The sequence below is a fragment of the Oncorhynchus clarkii genome, chromosome 13, assembly GCF_045791955.1.
Source record: "Oncorhynchus clarkii lewisi isolate Uvic-CL-2024 chromosome 13, UVic_Ocla_1.0, whole genome shotgun sequence".
NCBI lineage: Eukaryota > Metazoa > Chordata > Actinopteri > Salmoniformes > Salmonidae > Oncorhynchus > Oncorhynchus clarkii.
Window position 1 is genome coordinate 17,737,952 of NC_092159.1, and position 20,731 is coordinate 17,758,682.

Here is a 20,731-nt window from a genome sequence, read left to right on the forward strand (position 1 = left end):
ATACTCTGAATAGAGACGGTTAAGGCTGAACTAGATACTCTGAATAGAGACGGTTAAGGCTGAACTAGATACTCTGAATAGAGACGGTTAAGGCTGAACTAGATACTCTGAATAGAGACGGTTAAGGCTGAACTAGATACTCTGAATAGAGACGGTTAAGGCTGAACTAGATACTCTGAATAGAGACGGTTAAGGCTGAACTAGATACTCTGAATAGAGACGGTTAAGGCTGAACTAGATACTCTGAATAGAGACGGTTAAGGCTGAACTAGATATTCTGAATAGAGACGGTTAAGGCTGAACTAGATACTCTGAATAGAGACGGTTAAGGCTGAACTAGATACTCTGAATAGAGACGGTTAAGGCTGAACTAGATACTCTGAATAGAGACGGTTAAGGCTGAACTAGATACTCTGAATAGAGACGGTTAAGGCTGAACTAGATACTCTGAATAGAGACGGTTAAGGCTGAACTAGATACTCTGAATAGAGACGGTTAAGGCTGAACTAGATACTCTGAATAGAGACGGTTAAGGCTGAACTAGATACTCTGAATAGAGACGGTTAAGGCTGAACTAGATACTCTGAATAGAGACGGTTAAGGCTGAACTAGATACTCTGAATAGAGACGGTTAAGGCTGAACTAGATACACTGAATAGAGACGGTTAAGGCTGAACTAGATACTCTGAATAGAGACGGTTAAGGCTGAACTAGATACTCTGAATAGAGACGGTTAAGGCTGAACTAGATACTCTGAATTGAGATGGTTAAGGCTGAACTAGATACTCTGAATAGAGATGGTTAAGGCTGAACTAGATACTCTGAATAGAGACGGTTAAGGCTGAACTAGATACTCTGAATAGAGACGGTTAAGGCTGAACTAGATACTCTGAATAGAGACGGTTAAGGCTGAACTAGATACTCTGAATAGAGACGGTTAAGGCTGAACTAGATACTCTGAATAGAGACGGTTAAGGCTGAACTAGATACTCTGAATAGAGACGGTTAAGGCTGAACTAGCTACTCTGAATAGAGACGGTTAAGGCTGAACTAGATACTCTAAATAGAGACGGTTAAGGCTGAACTAGATACTCTGAATAGAGACGGTTAAGGCTGAACTAGATACTCTGAATAGAGACGGTTAAGGCTGAACTAGATATTCTGAATAGAGACGGTTAAGGCTGAACTAGATACACTGAATAGAGACGGTTAAGGCTGAACTAGATACTCTGAATAGAGACGGTTAAGGCTGAACTAGATACTCTGAATAGAGACGGTTAAGGCTGAACTAGATACTCTGAATAGAGACGGTTAAGGCTGAACTAGATACTCTGAATAGAGATGGTTAAGGCTGAACTAGATACTCTGAATAGAGACGGTTAAGGCTGAACTAGATACTCTGAATAGAGACGGTTAAGGCTGAACTAGATACTCTGAATAGAGACGGTTAAGGCTGAACTAGATATTCTGAATAGAGACGGTTAAGGCTGAACTAGATACTCTGAATAGAGACGGTTAAGGCTGAACTAGATACTCTGAATAGAGACGGTTAAGGCTGAACTAGATACTCTGAATAGAGACGGTTAAGGCTGAACTAGATACTCTGAATAGAGACGGTTAAGGCTGAACTAGATACTCTGAATAGAGACGGTTAAGGCTGAACTAGATACTCTGAATAGAGACGGTTAAGGCTGAACTAGATACTCTGAATAGAGACGGTTAAGGCTGAACTAGATACTCTGAATAGAGACGGTTAAGGCTGAACTAGATACTCTGAATAGAGACGGTTAAGGCTGAACTAGATACTCTGAATAGAGACGGTTAAGGCTGAACTAGATACTCTGAATAGAGACGGTTAAGGCTGAACTAGATACTCTGAATAGAGACGGTTAAGGCTGAACTAGATACTCTGAATAGAGACGGTTAAGGCTGAACTAGATACTCTGAATAGAGACGGTTAAGGCTGAACTAGATACTCTGAATAGAGACGGTTAAGGCTGAACTATATACTCTGAATAGAGACGGTTAAGGCTGAACTAGATACTGTGAATAGAGATGGTTAAGGCTGAACTAGATACTCTGAATAGAGATGGTTAAGGCTGAACTAGATACTCTGAATAGAGACGGTTAAGGCTGAAATAGATACTCTGAATAGAGACGGTTAAGGCTGAACTATATACTCTGAATAGAGACGGTTAAGGCTGAACTAGATACTCTGAATAGAGACGGTTAAGGCTGAACTAGATACTCTGAATAGAGACGGTTAAGGCTGAACTAGATATTCCGAATAGAGACGGTTAAGGCTGAACTATATATTCTGAATAGAGACGGTTAAGGCTGAACTAGATACTCTGAATAGAGACGGTTAAGGCTGAACTAGATATTCTGAATAGAGACGGTTAAGGCTGAACTAGCTACTGTGAATAGAGACGGTTAAGGCTGAACTAGATACTCTGAATAGAGACGGTTAAGGCTGAACTAGATACTCTGAATAGAGGCGGTTAAGGCTGAACTAGATACTCTGAATAGAGATGGTTAAGGCTGAACTAGATACTCTGAATAGAGACGGTTAAGGCTGAACTAGATACTCTGAATAGAGACGGTTAAGGCTGAACTAGATACTCTGAATAGAGACGGTTAAGGCTGAACTAGCTACTCTGAATAGAGACGGTTAAGGCTGAACTAGATACTCTGAATAGAGACGGTTAAGGCTGAACTATATATTCTGAATAGAGATGGTTAAGGCTGAACTAGATACTCTGAATAGAGACGGTTAAGGCTGAACTAGATATTCTGAATAGAGATGGTTAAGGCTGAACTAGCTACTCTGAATAGAGACGGTTAAGGCTGAACTAGATACTCTGAATAGAGACGGTTAAGGCTGAACTAGATACTCTGAATAGAGACGGTTAAGGCTGAACTAGCTACTCTGAATAGAGACGGTTAAGGCTGAACTAGATACTCTGAATAGAGACGGTTAAGGCTGAACTAGATACTCTGAATAGAGACGGTTAAGGCTGAACTAGATACTCTGAATAGAGACGGTTAAGGCTGAACTAGATACTCTGAATAGAGACGGTTAAGGCTGAACTAGATACTCTGAATAGAGACGGTTAAGGCTGAACTAGATACTCTGAATAGAGACGGTTAAGGCTGAACTAGATACTCTGAATAGAGACGGTTAAGGCTGAACTAGATACTCTGAATAGAGACGGTTAAGGCTGAACTAGATACTTTCAATAGAGATGGTTAAGGCTGAACTAGATACTCTGAATAGAGACGGTTAAGGCTGAACTAGCTACTCTGAATAGAGACGGTTAAGGCTGAACTAGATACTGTGAATAGAGACGGTTAAGGCTGAACTAGATACTCTGAATAGAGATGGTTAAGGCTGAACTAGATACTCTGAATAGAGACGGTTAAGGCTGAACTAGATACTCTGAATAGAGACGGTTAAGGCTGAACTAGATACTCTGAATAGAGACGGTTAAGGCTGAACTAGATACTCTGAATAGAGACGGTTAAGGCTGAACTAGATACTCTGAATAGAGACGGTTAAGGCTAAACTAGATATTCTGAATAGAGATGGTTAAGGCTGAACTATATATTCTGAATAGAGATGGTTAAGGCTGAACTAGATACTCTCAATAGAGACGGTTAAGGCTGAACTAGATATTCTGAATAGAGATGGTTAAGGCTGAACTAGCTACTCTGAATAGAGACGGTTAAGGCTGAACTAGATACTCTGAATAGAGACGGTTAAGGCTGAACTAGATACTCTGAATAGAGACGGTTAAGGCTGAACTAGATACTCTGAATAGAGACGGTTAAGGCTGAACTAGATACTCTGAATAGAGACGGTTAAGGCTGAACTAGATACTCTGAATAGAGACGGTTAAGGCTGAACTAGATACTCGGAATAGAGACGGTTAAGGCTGAACTAGATACTCTGAATAGAGACGGTTAAGGCTGAACTAGATATTCTGAATAGAGATGGTTAAGGCTGAACTAGATACTCTGAATAGAGACGGTTAAGGCTGAACTAGATACTCTGAATAGAGATGGTTAAGGCTGAACTAGATACTCTGAATAGAGACGGTTAAGGCTGAACTAGATACTCTCAATAGAGACAGTTAAGGCTGAACTAGATACTCTGAATAGAGACGGTTAAGGCTGAACTAGATACTCTGAATAGAGACGGTTAAGGCTGAACTAGATATTCTGAATAGAGATGGTTAAGGCTGAACTAGATACTCTGAATAGAGACGGTTAAGGCTGAACTAGATACTCTGAATAGAGACGGTTAAGGCTGAACTAGATACTCTGAATAGAGACGGTTAAGGCTGAACTAGATACTCTGAATAGAGACGGTTAAGGCTGAACTAGATACTCGGAATAGAGACGGTTAAGGCTGAACTAGATACTCTGAATAGAGACGGTTAAGGCTGAACTAGATATTCTGAATAGAGATGGTTAAGGCTGAACTAGATACTCTGAATAGAGACGGTTAAGGCTGAACTAGATACTCTGAATAGAGATGGTTAAGGCTGAACTAGATACTCTGAATAGAGACGGTTAAGGCTGAACTAGATACTCTCAATAGAGACAGTTAAGGCTGAACTAGATACTCTGAATAGAGACGGTTAAGGCTGAACTAGATACTCTGAATAGAGACGGTTAAGGCTGAACTAGATATTCTGAATAGAGATGGTTAAGGCTGAACTAGATACTTTGAATAGAGACGGTTAAGGCTGAACTAGATACTCTGAATAGAGACGGTTAAGGCTGAACTAGATACTCTGAATAGAGACGGTTAAGGCTGGCTGTAATATGCTGTTGGGTGTGTCCTCCGCTGGCCTCTCCCCTTCTTAATCATTTGTCCGTCTTAATCCTGCCTCCTAAGCTGTTTACCCCTTTCCCCTCCAAGCCAAAACACACACCCTAGGATACCTCTCCAATCATCTCTCTATCAAAACACGTAGGGTCACTGACTGGACACAATCCCCCTCCAGCTTCCACTACAAGTAGCCACTACTAATAAACCTACTTTTACTGGTTAGACACTAGGAAGTATGGCCATCATGAATATCTTAAGCATTGCTGTTACTTTATCATAATTTATTGTCTGTTTTTCTCTGTAAAATACCTCCCTTGACCTCCTTATGTCAGCCCTATTGTGTTGAATGATTGATCAGCTGGCCTATTACAATCATGGAGTACTGTCTGTATGAGGGCATGTGACATTGCCAATAACTCAATCTATTACGCATCAACTAATGGCACAAGGCAAGGCTGGAGACAGATTGTAATGACAATCACCATGATAATCACGCTGAGCTGCTTGAGGGAGGTTTATCATTCCTATTTTCCTCTCTCTCTTTCCTTCTGTCTTTCGCTCTCTCTCTCTCTCCCTCTCACTTTTTGTATTTTTTTCCTGTCCCTCCTTTCGTCCCCCCCCCCCCCCCCCGTCTCCCTCCCCCACCTCTCTACCCTGATGTATGTGTCAACATTGCGTGTGTCTGAGTGTGTTGTAGTGTGCTTCGACTACTCTAGATGGGTCCATAAATTCTCTCCCCTATACAGTCAGTGGTTAGAGTATCCATAACTGTCAGCCCGATACACCCCAGTCATTACTGTCTGGGCCGATCCATTAGTCTCTGGAGAGCGGGGGGTGTCTCACTCAGTGACTCTCAGCATCCATAAATTATACGCAATGAGCCAATTCCATCTTTAAGTGTTCCGAGCAGGTGATTTGTCCTGTGAAGTCACTGAAAGATCGTTAGAAGGAGATATTTCAATGCAGATGTGGTCGCCAGAGCCCAGATGAATGGAAACAAACAGAACAGCTCATAAACTGGATGAATAGCTCTCATTGGTAGGTTCAGTCAGTGGTGGGTTCCCATCAGCCAATGGGGTTTGCATACAGGAAGAATGTTTATTGACGTACGTTTGACTGAGAATATATTTGTCTGAAAACCAACTTATGCATCTTACATTGTGGTTTAGGTAGAGGATGCTGATCGAATGTGTTGGTTTATGTGGAGCACATTGCTTGACTGTATAGATAGAGGATTGCTCACACTGTAGTGTTGCACCATGAGAAATGACTGGCTCGATGCCAGCTAAACTTTTCTGGTGAAGTATTTGATTGTGACGAGACACGGTGACGACAACACGGTGACGACAACACGAGGATATTGAATTTGTTAGTGAAAGGATTGGAGCTAAATGTGGTGTTCCTTTAGGGATTTTGACCCCTTGGTGTCCTTACCACCCCCATGTTTATGAATGATAGAGTCCCCTCAATGAGCCACAGACACACACACACTTACACACACACACACACACACACACAAACACACACACACACACTCGCACACACACTCGCACACACACACCTGTGGGAGCTGTAGTCGCTCTATCAGCCAAGGACTCATATGCGACCCAGCCCAGACAGGCAGACAGACAGACAGACAGAGACAGACAGACAGACAGACAGACAGACAGACAGACAGACTGTGTTGGCTGTATGCTGACCAGGCAGTCCAGAGCCAGTTGGGCTGCTAACTGTTAACGTCATACCAAGAGCTGTCCCCTGTCCAAGTCCCACATATGTGACTTTGACTGTCTGCCTGGATGGACGAGGAGGAATGTGAACACACACACTGGCAACCACCGAGGACACACACACACAAAGGAACACACACATTCACACAGCTGCAGCGATAGAATAGATAACTAATATTTGCGAAACTAGTAAATAATTTTAAACCTCATAGAGTCCGTTTCCCAGACCCAGATTAAGCCTAGTCCTGGACTGGATCTATTGAACATGACTCCTAGTCCAGTAGGTTTAATCTGGGTCTGGGAAACCGCCCCATAGTCCCACATCATAGTAATCATCACAACATAGTAACTGTAGTCTCAACCCAGAGTGGGATCACTGGTGCAGCTGATTGGATTCTGTGTTTTTGGCATGCATGGTTAGAGAGACAAGTGTGGCCAAGGCTCAGAGGGTGAACCAGGACACACAGTACTGCTGTTAAAACTAGACCAGGCAGATGGAGACTCCAGATGTGAGAGTTCTGTCAGCACTCAGCAGCCACACACACGCACGCACACACACACACTCTCTCTCTCAAAAACACACACACACACGCAGTCAGACACACACACACACACACACACGCTCACACTCTCACACACACACACTCAAACACACACACACACTCAAGCACACTTAAAGACATACACATACACAAGCATGCGTGCATAGACACACCAATTTATACGCATACAGGCTCTCTCTCTCCTTCAAAAAACACACACACGTCATACACTCACCTGCTTGTTAAAGAGGTCTTTTCTTTCCATATCTTCAGCAGAGGCCAGTGCTTGGCCAGCATCTTTATGTCCCAGCATGCCGTTTTTTGGGCCGTCCGAGTACGGTCTGTGTGTGTGTGGTTGGTTCATGTATTTTTCGCGGTTCCACCGTCTCCCTCTTGCCATGGGTTAACTGGTTCATGATTTATAAGCCCTAGAGCGATCGACCAAACCTTGGTCAGCGATTGTATTTCATGTCCAAGCGCTGAGTTCCCTGGAAGGACAGACAAACCCACCGCCGCCTGGTGGGACGACAAATTCTCACAAGACAGAAAAATGCAGGGGGAAACCAGGAAGAAGAAAATAATATTTATTCAGTTTGTGGTTTCACGTGGTGGAGGAGCGTCTTAGAAGTGAGGGGTGGTGAAACACAGGGGTGTATTAACGAAAATAGAAAATATTATTTGTCTGTGTTGAAGGAGAAGCCTGATGCCTCAGACTACGTCCCAAATGGAACCCTATTACCTACAAAGCCCACAGGACTCTGGTCAAAAGTAGTGCCCTATGTAGGGAATAGGGTGCCATTTGGGATTCAGTCTCAGACGTCCTGTCGTTGTGGTCTGAACTGTCCCTGTCCTCCCTTCGTGAGTGTGTGTGTGTCTGTGCGTGTGTGTGTTTCAAGTTTTTATTGTCACGTGCACAAATACAGTGAAATGCCTGTACATGCATACACGTGTATATATGTGTGTGTGTGTGCGTGCGTTATTGTGTGCGTCCTTGTGAGAACCTGCTCCTGTGTGTTTGCCACTAACGACCTTGGATTGAAGGTCAGTATCAATCCAGTCCAATTCCCCATGCACAGCAGTTGAACTATGCTGCTGTAAACTGTCCTCCTTTAGACCAATACACTTACACAGTGTTTCCAGTACACGTTTCCAAACATACTTGATATCTCAATCTCTTTTCATGCGTCAGTGGTGCATGGTGTACACTGTACATACAGCACAGGTGTTAGATGACAGGCCTTGCTATGATGTTCGCACCATTCTGTGTTGGGGATGGATTGTGGATCCCGATCAATGCAGAAGCGCGTGTAGCTTTGTGAGTTATTGTGTTGTTGACACCTTTAGCAGAATGCCAGCACACACACACACGCACGCACGCTCACACGCGCGCACACACACACGCACACACGCCTGCACGCGCACACACACACACACAAACACACGCACGCGCGCACACACACACGCACGCACACACGCACACACGCGCACACACACACACACGCACACACGTGCTCACACACACACACACACGCACGCACACACACGCGCGTGCACACACACACACGCGCGCACACACGCACGCACACACGCACACACACACACACGCGCACACACACACACGTGCACACACACACACACACACACACATGTGCACACACTCACAGAGAGAGACTGTATCATTCATTCAGTCATGTGGATGATATGTTGTTGTTGCTGTTGTTGTGATAATCGGTCACAGTAAGGGGTAATTACAACATAATGATTTGTTTACAACTGCAAATGTTATTCCACCTCGATAGAATTTGCCCCCTCAAGGGTTGACGTGGCTATCGATTTCACGGATATATTCAGGGTCAATGTGACCGATAGTAATGGTCAAGATTTGGTCAAGTTTGAATGACTCTTGCCTGTATCCATTTCACCTGGTTTCACTGTTATGTTAGTGTCCAGTCTACACCAGTACTGTTATGTTAGTGTCCAGTCCACACCAGTACTGTTATGTAGTGTCCAGTCTACACCAGTACTGTTATGTAGTGTCCAGTCCACACCAGTACTGTTATGTTAGTGTCCAGTCTACACCAGTACTGTTATGTAGTGTCCAGTCTACACCAGTACTGTTATGTTAGTGTCCATTCCACACCAGTACTGTTATGTAGTGTCCAGTCCACACCAGTACTGTTATGTTAGTGTCCAGTCCACACCAGTACTGTTATGTTAGTGTCCAGTCTACACCAGTACTGTTATGTTAGTGTCCAGTCCACACCAGTACTGTTATGTAGTGTCCAGTCTACACCAGTACTGTTATGTAGTGTCCAGTCCACACCAGTACTGTTATGTTAGTGTCCAGTCCACACCAGTACTGTTATGTTAGTGTCCAGTCTACACCAGTACTGTTATGTAGTGTCCAGTCTACACCAGTACTGTTATGTTAGTGTCCATTCCACACCAGTACTGTTATGTAGTGTCCAGTCCACACCAGTACTGTTATGTTAGTGTCCAGTCCACACCAGTACTGTTATGTTAGTGTCCAGTCTACACCAGTACTGTTATGTAGTGTCCAGTCCACACCAGTACTGTTATGTAGTGTCCAGTCCACACCAGTACTGTTATGTTAGTGTCCAGTCTACACCAGTACTGTTATGTTAGTGTCCAGTCCACACCAGTACTGTTATGTAGTGTCCAGTCTACACCAGTACTGTTATGTAGTGTCCAGTCCACACCAGTACTGTTATGTTAGTGTCCAGTCCACACCAGTACTGTTATGTTAGTGTCCAGTCTACACCAGTACTGTTATGTTAGTGTCCAGTCTACACCAGTACTGTTATGTTAGTGTCCAGTCCACACCAGTACTGTTATGTAGTGTCCAGTCCACACCAGTACTGTTATGTTAGTGTCCAGTCCACACCAGTACTGTTATGTAGTGTCCAGTCCACACCAGTACTGTTATGTTAGTGTACAGTCCACACCAGTACTGTTATGTTAGTGTACAGTCCACACCAGTACTGTTATGTTAGTGTCCAGTCTACACCAGTACTGTTATGTTAGTGTCCAGTCCACACCAGTACTGTTATGTTAGTGTCCAGTCTACACCAGTACTGTTATGTTAGTGTCCAGTCTACACCAGTACTGTTATGTTAGTGTCCAGTCCACACCAGTACGGTTATGTTAGTGTCCAGTCCACACCAGTACTGTTATGTTAGTGTCCAGTCCACACCAATACTGTTATGTTAGTGTCCAGTCTACACCAGTACTGTTATGTTAGTGTCCAGTCTACACCAGTACTGTTATGTAGTGTCCAGTCTACACCAGTATTGTTATGTTAGTGTCCAGTTAACACCAGTACTGTTATGTTAGTGTCCAGTCTACACCAAAACTGTTATGTTAGTGTCCAGTCCACACCAGTATTGTTATGTTAGTGTCCAGTCTACACCAAAACTGTTATGTTAGTGTCCAGTCCACACCAGTATTGTTATGTTAGTGTCCAGTCTACACCAAAACTGTTATGTTAGTGTCCAGTCCACACCAGTATTGTGACATATAACTACTATTCTTTACCTGTGTGCCCACCTGTAACTTTCTCTTTTTCCTCCCCTTCCTCTTCCCCCTACTTCCCCCTACAAACGCACTCACGCATGCACACACAACAACTCTCTCTCTCTCTCTCTCTATCTCTCTCCCTCCCTCTCTCAATTCCCATATCCCCCCTCCCCCTCCCAGATATCATCGTACTGATAGCCTCCGTAGCAGTGGTGTCGGCGGGAAGCCAGGGTAACATCTTCGCCACTTCCGCCCTGCGTAGCCTCCGCTTTCTGCAGATCCTGCGTATGGTGCGCATGGACCGGCGCGGCGGCACCTGGAAACTGCTGGGATCAGTTGTGTACGCACACAGCAAGGTGGGGCTGCCTGACGAATAGGGTAGCCTAGTGGTTAGAGCATTGGACTAGTTACCGAAAGGTTGCAAGTTCAAATCCCTGAGCTGACAAGGTACAAATCAGTCATCTGCCCCTGAACAAGGCAGTTAACCCACTGTTCCTAGGCCGTCATTGAAAATAAGAATTTGTTCTTAACTGACTTGCCTAGTTAAATAAATGTCAAATAAAAAATAAAATACAGTCACAGATCCACAGTCACACTCACTTCTTCTCTCCACTCTTCTTTCTCCCCTCCTCTCTCCACTTCCCTCCCTCCTCTCTCCTCTCTCCTCTCTTCCTTCTCTGGAGACGTCTTCTCTGACGTCATGGTGTCAGCTAATGGGAATCGTAAAAAAATATATAAATCTCTCCCTGTAGGAGCTGGTGACGGCCTGGTACATTGGCTTCCTGGTTCTCATCTTCTCCTCCTTTCTGGTCTACCTTGTGGAGAACAAGTTCAACAGCGAGTTTGCCACCTATGCTGATGCCTTATGGTGGGGAACAGTGAGTAAAGTTACAGATACTCCCCTGTTTGCCCTCGTAATGTAAGAGTCCACAGTGGATGGTGGATGACGTTGGAACAGTCCATGTTTGCCAGTTAAGGGTTCCTTTTTCCTATGACTGTTTTCCAAACACTTAACATTGTTTGTTTAAACACCTTCGTCTTCGTAATATACGTTGGCCCCAGCACCATAAGCCACCATTTTCATACTGCCTCCAAAAGTCATAATGACACAAAATGGCCACGGCCTTCTTTGTCGTGAACGGCAGCCCAGCACGGCAGAATGGGTAGGAAACCCAAATAGAAGAGAGTCACTAAATCAATAGGGAATTATCTTCTGTGCTTTTCAGTCAATTAGATAGCAGTAGGAGAGAGAGATGAGAGATGAGAGAGATGAGAGAGAGAGAGAGAGAGAGAGAGAGAGAGAGAGAGAGAGAGATGAGAGATTAGAGAGAGATGAGAGAGAGAGAGAGAGAGAGAGAGAGATGAGAGAGGAGAGAGAGAGGAGAGAGAGAGAGAGAGCTAGAGAGAGAGAGATTAGAGAGAGATGAGAGAGAGATGAGAGAGAGAGACAGAGAGAAGAGAGAGAGAGAGCTAGAGAGAGAGAGATTAGAGAGAGATGAGAGAGAGATGAGAGAGAGAGAGAGAGAGAGAGAGAGAGAGAGAGAGAGAGAGGAGAGAGAGAGAGGAGAGAGAGAGAGGAGAGAGAGAGGAGAGAGAGATGAGAGAGAGATGAGAGAGAGATGAGAGAGAGATGAGAGAGAGAGCGAGAGAGAGAGCGAGAGAGAGAGCTAGAGAGAGAGATTAGAGAGAGATGAGAGAGAGAGAGAGAGATTAGAGAGAGATGAGAGAGAGAGAGAGAGATTAGAGAGAGATGAGAGAGAGAGAGAGAGATTAGAGAGAGATGAGAGAGAGAGAGAGAGATTAGAGAGAGATGAGAGAGAGATGAGAGAGAGATTAGAGAGAGATGAGAGAGAGATGAGAGAGAGAGAGAGAGATTAGAGAGAGATGAGAGAGAGATGAGAGAGAGAGAGAGAGATTAGAGAGAGATGAGAGAGAGAGAGAGAGATTAGAGAGAGATGAGAGAGAGAGAGAGAGATTAGAGAGAGATGAGAGAGAGATGAGAGAGAGAGAGAGAGCTAGAGAGAGAGATTAGAGAGAGAGAGAGAGAGAGAGAGAGAGAGCAAAGGCAGATGAAACTAAAGCTATATAATAAGCCAATGAAGGTCAAAAAGCAGAGATGCATTATCAACACACATACAATACTTATTCTTGTGACTAGACCCTAGTAAATAGTGTAAATTGCAGCCATTTTGTTAGGATTTCATAACCCTCACAAATGTACGATATTTAATTTGGTGGCTTCGCTCCCATATAGTATCATTTAGGACCTATGATTGATAATAGTGGCGTCTTTCTCAAGATATAATTGTGTTTGTGTGTGTTCTCAGATCACCTTGACAACCATTGGTTACGGGGACAAGACCCCGAAGACATGGACTGGCCGTATGCTCTCAGCTGGGTTTGCGCTACTGGGCATCTCTTTCTTTGCCCTGCCAGCGGTGAGTACACACACACACTGATGTACGCACGCACGCACACAAATTGGCAGATACATGCACACACACACACACACGCACACTACTTACGTGATTGTATCCTTTCAGTTACTCTACTAGACCACCTCCCCTATCTGACTTCATGGTCACATGTTGTTCACAGTCACTAATGAGCCATTGACCCAAAATGGCATGTTTGATTCCCATGTCCTCCTGTGTCTTCCCAGGGTATACTGGGCTCAGGCTTTGCCCTGAAGGTCCAGGAGCAGCACAGACAGAAGCACTTTGAGAAGAGAAGGAACCCAGCCGCTTGTCTCATCCAGGTAAAGGCAAATTGTTGTATCTATCACAGGCTACGTCCAAAACGGGACCCTATTCCCTATATAGTGCACTACTTTTGACCCAAGCCCTATGGGCCCTGGTCAAAAATAGTGTACTATGAAGGAAATAGGGTGCCATTTGGGACATAAACTCATTACTTCAATACTGCTATTTGTACTATAGTCACTTTAATGGTATTGTCAATTCAAATTGCCATTGGGATATGAATACATCATTATAGATTTTTGTGCCAGAGATAAATACTCATTGTCTCTCGTTGATTGAATCAATCATTTACCTTACTGTTGTGAAGTATGGTGACGTTGAAACTGAAAGTAATGTTGTTGTTATCCAGTCTCTATTTTTTCCCCCCATCATAAACACTAATAAACATGCCCAGGAACCAGCATGTAGGGTAACCTCCTCTAACCCCAGGTTCTCCATTGCTTCCGAGCTATAGGTTCTGTCCATTCTCCCCAATTCCTAACACTCTACCCACAAGAGTGGCAGGCAAGCTTAAGCTGTTAGCTATCCTTCCCTGCATCCCTCGTCTTCCTCTTTTCCTTCCTGTTTGTGACCTCACCTTGTGGTTTCCTTTGTGTATCCCTCTATCCCTCGCTTCCTCTCCTGTCTTCCTCCTCCTCTACCGTCTCCGCTTTCTCCTCTTACCTTGCTTCTCCTCTTCTCCTCCTTACCCTACCCCCCTCGCCAACTTCTTCTTCCTCCTCTACCTCCTTTCCCCTCCTCTTCCTCCCCTTCAACTATCCTCCTCTCCATCCTGCCACCGCACCAGGCTGCGTGGCGCTACTACTCCACCGACTACTCTACCAAGCCGTATCTAGGCGCCACGTGGCGTTATCACGTGAGCCTCCTGCCCTCCCAGCCCCACAGGCATGTAATGTACCCCCATCGTGCCTGGCCTCCGAACTCAGCCCATGCACAGAACGTGTCACTCACGCGTGACCTTTGACCCGTGATTGCTTTGTTGTGTTTTTTTTTATCACTAATCAAGAGTTTTTCCCCCATTTTTTTTATTCCTCTGTTTGTTCTTTCTTTTTCTTCTTTTTTGTTTTTGTTTTGTCTCTTTTCTCTCTTTTGTCTCTTTTTTATTTTCCTCCACCTGTGTTTCTGTGTGTTCTGCATGCAGTGTGTTTGGCGTAGTTATGCGGCTGATGAGAACTCGGTTTCCATTGCTACCTGGAAGCCTCATTTGAAGGCGTTGCATACCTGCAGCCCTACAAAGTAGGTACAACGTTGGCAGCTGGTGTCTGAGTTTGGTGTCTGTGCCCCTGTTAAGCAGTCTTTTCCCTTCTCTTTTTCCAATTAAGTATTTCTGTTAACTTTCCTCTTCTTTTCTAGCCTGGTCCCAGATCTGTTTGGCACGTTTGGTGTGACAATGGCCGTAGGTGTTGGCAATACAGCACAAACTGATCTAGGACCAGGCTACTTATTTTCTACTAGTCTCCTCTACCTCTCTACCTCCAGTTCTATTTCACTTATGTACTTCCTGCTTTTCTGTGAATGAATACATTTATATTTTTATAATTTGTCTTATGTTATTATAAGTAAATCATTCACAGCCATCAAAATACCAATATTGTCCAGGTTCCTTTTCATCCAAACTGTAGTGAACTCAAGAACTCAAGAAATATGACTAAAAACCAATCATGTAGACAATACCCCAGTGCACCTCTATCCTGCTGACACAACAAGCATTCATATATCCCAATATATGCTCAAACCATCAGTCTAACAGTTTAAGGCAGCGTTCTCAATGACACCCCATTCCCTATGTAGTGCACTACTTTTGATCAGGCCCTAGTCAAAAGTAGTGCACTACATGGGGAAAAGGGTGCCATTTGGAACTTAGGCATGAATTTAGCGATCGTCCACCACGGGCCCATCCATTTCTGACGGTAATCAGCGTCTAAATGATCCATTTAGACGCTGAGGCCTTATTGAATGTGTGGCCACTTCTCCGTCTCTCGTCTCATTGGACTGGCACTGTGCTGGAATAGCCTTGTGTGATTGGGAGATCTGGAGTGCCTGTATTGGTATTATCTGCCAATAGCGTTTCAAGACTGGTAAATATGCAGATGGAATGTTGTGGAACCTGGAGATATTGGAGAATCCATCTGCTACATGCTTTACTGACAGATAGACAACACACACACACACACACACACACACACACACACACACACACACACACACACACATACACACACACACACTGATGACACACACCTGTCTACACACTGCTAGTGCGTTTGCCTGGATAGTTACACTGCATTGAAATGCATGTGTGTGTGTGTGTCTTGAGTGTTGTTTCTGTTTAGTCTGGTGACATCCTTGTGACTGGCTCTGCCTCAAATCCTCAGCATCTCTTTTGATGACGACCCGTCGAGCTCATCTCGCTCCTCGCTGTTGCATTAGATAAAGTTTGCGATGAAGACTTTGCTAAATATTTCCTCACTTTCTCCCCTCTCCCCTCTCTCACTTCTCAACCTGAAGGAAGGACCAGGGTGAATCGTCCACAAGGTGCGTACCTCCTACTTGTTCTGTGTATCTACTTGACGCACAGATCCACACGCACCACTACCACCGGTGTACGTCGTAACCCTGTGTGTTGGGGGTCACGTCTTCCCTACTGCCTGTATGGAGTATACTGATGGCAAGTCGCTCTGGATAAGATCGTCTGCTCTGCCAAATGACCAAAATGGAAATGCCAATGCTTTCAGACGCTATTCAGAACTGTGTGGGTGTGTCCCAAACGTCTCTCTCCATCCATAGGACATTGGTCAAAGGTAGTGCACTATAAAGGGAGGAGGGTGTCATTTGGGACTTACTGTGTATTGCTGCTGAAAGTGCCAATTTGCAGTCTGGAGACCTATTGCAGAGAAAGATAGCTAGTTAAGAGTTGTTGGCCCTAGCTCTTAACTTAATGGATCTATTTATAGAAACAGCCAGCAGTTCATTACTTAGTCATTATTTACCTCTCCTTTGGGCCTCTCCCCCCTCTTTCTTCAGTGTTTATCTTTCTTTCTCTCCTTTTATTATTCCTTCTTCCCTCTCTCTCTCCATCTCTTTATTCCTCCCACTCCCCTATTCTCTCTCTCTCTCCATCTCTTTATTCCTCCCACTCCCCTATTCTCTCTCTCTCTCCATCTCTTTATTCCTCCCACTCCCCTATTCTCTCTCTCTCTCCATCTCTTTATTCCTCCCACTCCCCTATTCTCTCTCTCTCTCCATCTCTTTATTCCTCCCACTCCCCTATTCTCTCTCTCTCTCCATCTCTTTATTCCTCCCACTCCCCTATTCTCTCTCTCTCTCCATCTCTTTATTCCTCCCACTCCCCTATTCTCTCTCTCTCTCCATCTCTTTATTCCTCCCACTCCCCTATTCTCTCTCTCTCTCCATCTTTTTATTCCTCCCACTCCCCTATTCTCTCTCAGCTCTTGTCCTTTCATTCCCTCTCTCTCTCTCTCTCACTCTCTCTCTTTCTTTCTTTCTTTCTTTCTTTTTCTCCTTCATCCCTTTCTCTCACTACATCTCTCCGTACCTGAGGTGTTCTTCAGGAAGGAAATGATTGCAGTGGTTTCTCTCTCGCTCTCTCTAAAATTAAAAAATAATTGTGTTTATTGCAGTCGTGTGTTGTGTGTGTATTTCAGCATAACAGGATTTGAGTGACACAGCCACTGAATTACAGAGTGAAGATAGAAGAGGGAGAGAACACTGTCTTTCTCTCTGTCCCCTCTCTATTTCTCTCTGTCTTTCTCTCTCTCCCCTCTCTCTATTTCTCGCTGTCTTTCTCTCTCTATTTCTCTCTGTCTTTATCTCTCTCTGTCTTTCTCTCTCTCCCCTCTCTCTATTTCTCTCTGTCTTTCTCTATTTCTCTCTGTCTTTATCTCTCTCTGTCTTTCTCTCTCCCCTCTCTCTGTCTCTCTCTCTCTCTGTGTGTCTCTCTCTCTGTGTGTCTCTCTCTCTGTGTCTCTCTCTCTCTCTCTTTCCCCTCTCTCTGTCTTTCTCTCTCTCCCCTCTCTCTGTCTTTCTCTCTCTCTCTGTGGGAGCTTGAAGTGATGTAATATGTTGCTTTAGCTGTCGTTACACAACAGTAGGTAAAGCAAAATGCGTGTGTCTTTAAAGTGAAAAACAGAATTAAAAACCTGAGGGCCACTAAAACATTTGTCTGTGTCGAGAATGTACTTATTTTTTATCTGAGATTTCCAAACTAAGTGTAAAACGTCAACAGAATACCAGAAAAAAATAAAACCTTTCAGTGTTGCCTAGTGTTGAGAGGGTGAGGACAGAATCCATCCCACGCAAACCCAAACACTTGAAAAGCATGTCGGTAGAAAAGGAGAGACAGAGGGAGGGAGAGAGCGAGAATGAGAGAGAACAAAGCTCCAGCATCCTCCACCTATTGAATTCAATTCACAACCCTTCTCATGGTCAAGGGCTCCACCTCAAAACTGCAGGAGAAAAATAAATAAATAACAATCCATTTCTGAGTGTCATTGAACCAGGTGCCGATGGCCCTGAAAGCCTACTGGTGCCCGACAGGTTGCCTGTTCTAAAAGTTTACCGTCCTCCACACATATGACTCAGCGCCCTTTTCTCTCTCTCTCTCTCTCTCTCTCGCTCCCCCTCTCTCCCCGTCTTTCTCTCCCTGTCTCTCCCTCTTTCTCTCTTTTTCCCTCCCTGTCTCTTCTTCTCTCTCCCTCTCCCTCACCCTCTCTCTCTCTCTCTCTCTCAGCCAGCTGAATTAGTATGGTTAAATGAGAGACATGGACAGGAGTGGGGCTGAATGATCAAATGATAGGCCTTTTAAAAACGCTGTCATACCTAGGCTCTTCATTTTCTCTCTCCACTGAGCTCAATTAGCTTTGAAACACGCTCTTTCTAAATGTCAGCAAGTGGTTGACAACGTATAGTGGTTCTACAGTATCTCTGGTCACGCTTTAGTTTTGTGCGATTGAAGCCGAGTGATCATGCTGTGCTTATAAAGCCTTCATATACATGACATAAAGGACTATGTCATCTGTCATAAGTTATATTAACATCCATAAACTATACAGTACATAGACATTAATACACTTAGTTTGAGGTGGCGATTGTATAGATTAGATTTCATAAACATTCACATGCAGACATGAAGGCATGTGACATCTTTACAGAAGTATACATAGACATTCATAGAAGCTACATTCATAACCTATACAAAGACGTTCACATACAGTACCAGTCAAAAGTTTGGACACACCTACTCATTCAAGGGTTTTCCTTTATTTATTTTTCTACATTGTAGAATAATAGTGAAGACATCAACACTATGAAATAACACATATGGAATCATGTAGTAAACAAAAAAGTGTTAAACAAATCTAAATATATTTTAGATTTGAGATTCTTCCCTTTGCCTTGATGACAGCTTTGCACACTCTTGACATTCTCTCAACCAGCTTCACCTGGAATGCTTTTCCAACAGTCTTGAAGGAGTTCCCACATATGCTGAACACTTGTTGGCTGCTTTTCCTTCCCTCTGTGATCCAACTCGTCCCAAACCATCTCAATTGGGTTGAGGTCAGGTGATTGTGGAGGCCAAGTCATCTGATGCAGCACTCCATCACTCTCCATCTTGGTCAAATAGCCTTTACACAGCCTTGGCTTGGGTCATGGTCCTGTTGAAAAACATATAGTCCCACTAAGTGCAAACCAGATGGGATGGCATATCACTGCAGAATGCTGTGGTAGCCATGCTGGTTAAGTGTGCCTTGAATTCTAAATAAATCACTGACAGTGTCACCAGCAAAGTACCATCACACCTCCTCCTCCATGCTTCACAGTGGGAGCCACATATGTGGAGATCATCCGTTCACCTACTCTGCGTCTCACAAAGACATGGCGGTTGGAACCAGAAATCTCAAACATTGCCCGTGTTTGTTGGCCCAAGCAAGTCTTCTTCTTATTAGTGTCCTTTAGTTGAGGTGATTTGACCATGAAGGCCTGATTCACACAGTCTCCTCTGAACAGTTGATGTTGAGATGTGTCTGTTACTTGAACTTTGTGAAGCATTTATTTGGGCTGCAATTTCTGAGGCTCTAATGAACTTATCCTCTGCAGCAGAGGAAACTCTGGGTCTTCCTTTCTTTTGGCAGTCCTCATGAGAGCTAGTTTCATCATGCCGCTTGATGGTTTCTGCGACTGCACTTGAAGAAACTTTCAAAGTTCTTAAAATGTTCCATATTGACTGACCTTCATGTCTTAGAGTAATGATGGATTGCCATTTCTCTTTCCTTATTTGAGCTGTTCTTGCCATAATAAGTACTTGGTCTTTTACCAAATAGGGGTATCTTCTGTATACCAACCCTACCTTGTTACAACACAACTGATTGTCTCAAATGCATTAAGAGAGAAAGAATTCCACAAATTAACTTTTAGCAAGGCACACCTGTTAATTGAAATGTATTCCAAGTGACCACCTCATGATGCTAGTTGAGAGAATGCCAAGAGTATGCAAAGCTGTCATCAAGGCAAAGAGTGGCTACTTTGAGGAAACTCAAATGTCAAATATATTATACACTTTTTTGGTTAGTACATGATTCCATGTGTTGTTTCATAGTTTTGTAAATAGCAAAAATAAAGAAAAACCCTTGAATGAGTAGGTGTCCAAACTTTTGAACTGTACATTATAAACATATATATTTGCTTACCGTATCTCTTTCCTCTGGTTTGTAGTAAGGTTCTCAGTAGTAAGCAGACGCTACTGAGGAGGTGTACCCTACGGAAACATACTAGGTACCCCCCCCCCCCCCCCCCCTGCCCGCCTGTACTCATGACTATTTTGGGAATGACTATGAATTTATTCTTGATGCATGGATTCGAAATCCGAGAGAAACTTGGTGGTTTTCAAAATGGCCGCATATGGGTTCTGGGAGTTCTCTGAGTATCTGAGTTACCTTTGCAACAATGTTGAGCTGCTTTTGGACAGTGTCCGAAACTGCTGCCTGTTGTCTTATGACTTGAACCACTTCTCCTACTGTAGACTAACTCGTATTACTCATACCACCCTGCATACCACTGCTGGCTTGCTTCTGAAGCTAAGCAGGGTTGGTCCTGGTCAGCTCCTGGATGGGAGACCAGATGCTGCTGGAAGTGGTGTTGGAGGGCCAGTAGGAGGCACTCTTTCCTCTGGTCTAAAAAAAATGCCCCATGGCAGTGATTGGGGACAATGCCCTGTGTAGAGTGAGTGCCATCTTTCGGATGGGACATTAAACGGGTGTCCTGACTCTCTGAGGTCATTAAAGATCCCATGGCACTTATTGTAAG

At 44.0% G+C, this 20,731-nt stretch overlaps 1 protein-coding gene across 7 annotated transcripts in view; it reads left to right on the forward strand.

The window, feature by feature from the left end:
* The window catches only part of LOC139424534 (potassium voltage-gated channel subfamily KQT member 5-like), a 150,981-nt gene that overhangs the window by 118,032 nt on the left and 12,218 nt on the right, over window positions 1–20,731 (forward strand). For 2 of the 7 annotated variants that reach the window (XM_071176463.1, XM_071176467.1), the window contains exons 4-10: window positions 10,827–11,002; window positions 11,399–11,524; window positions 12,974–13,084; window positions 13,309–13,404; window positions 14,196–14,293; window positions 15,917–15,943; window positions 20,141–20,200. In XM_071176463.1, coding sequence (XP_071032564.1) covers window positions 10,827–11,002; window positions 11,399–11,524; window positions 12,974–13,084; window positions 13,309–13,404; window positions 14,196–14,293; window positions 15,917–15,943; window positions 20,141–20,200 — 694 coding nt within the window. Of the gene's footprint in view, window positions 1–10,826; window positions 11,003–11,398; window positions 11,525–12,973; window positions 13,085–13,308; window positions 13,405–14,195; window positions 14,294–14,549; window positions 14,645–15,916; window positions 15,944–20,140; window positions 20,201–20,731 lie in introns of all 7 variants that reach the window. The other 5 variants (XM_071176461.1, XM_071176464.1, XM_071176462.1 and 2 more) reach the window with 3 other exon arrangements.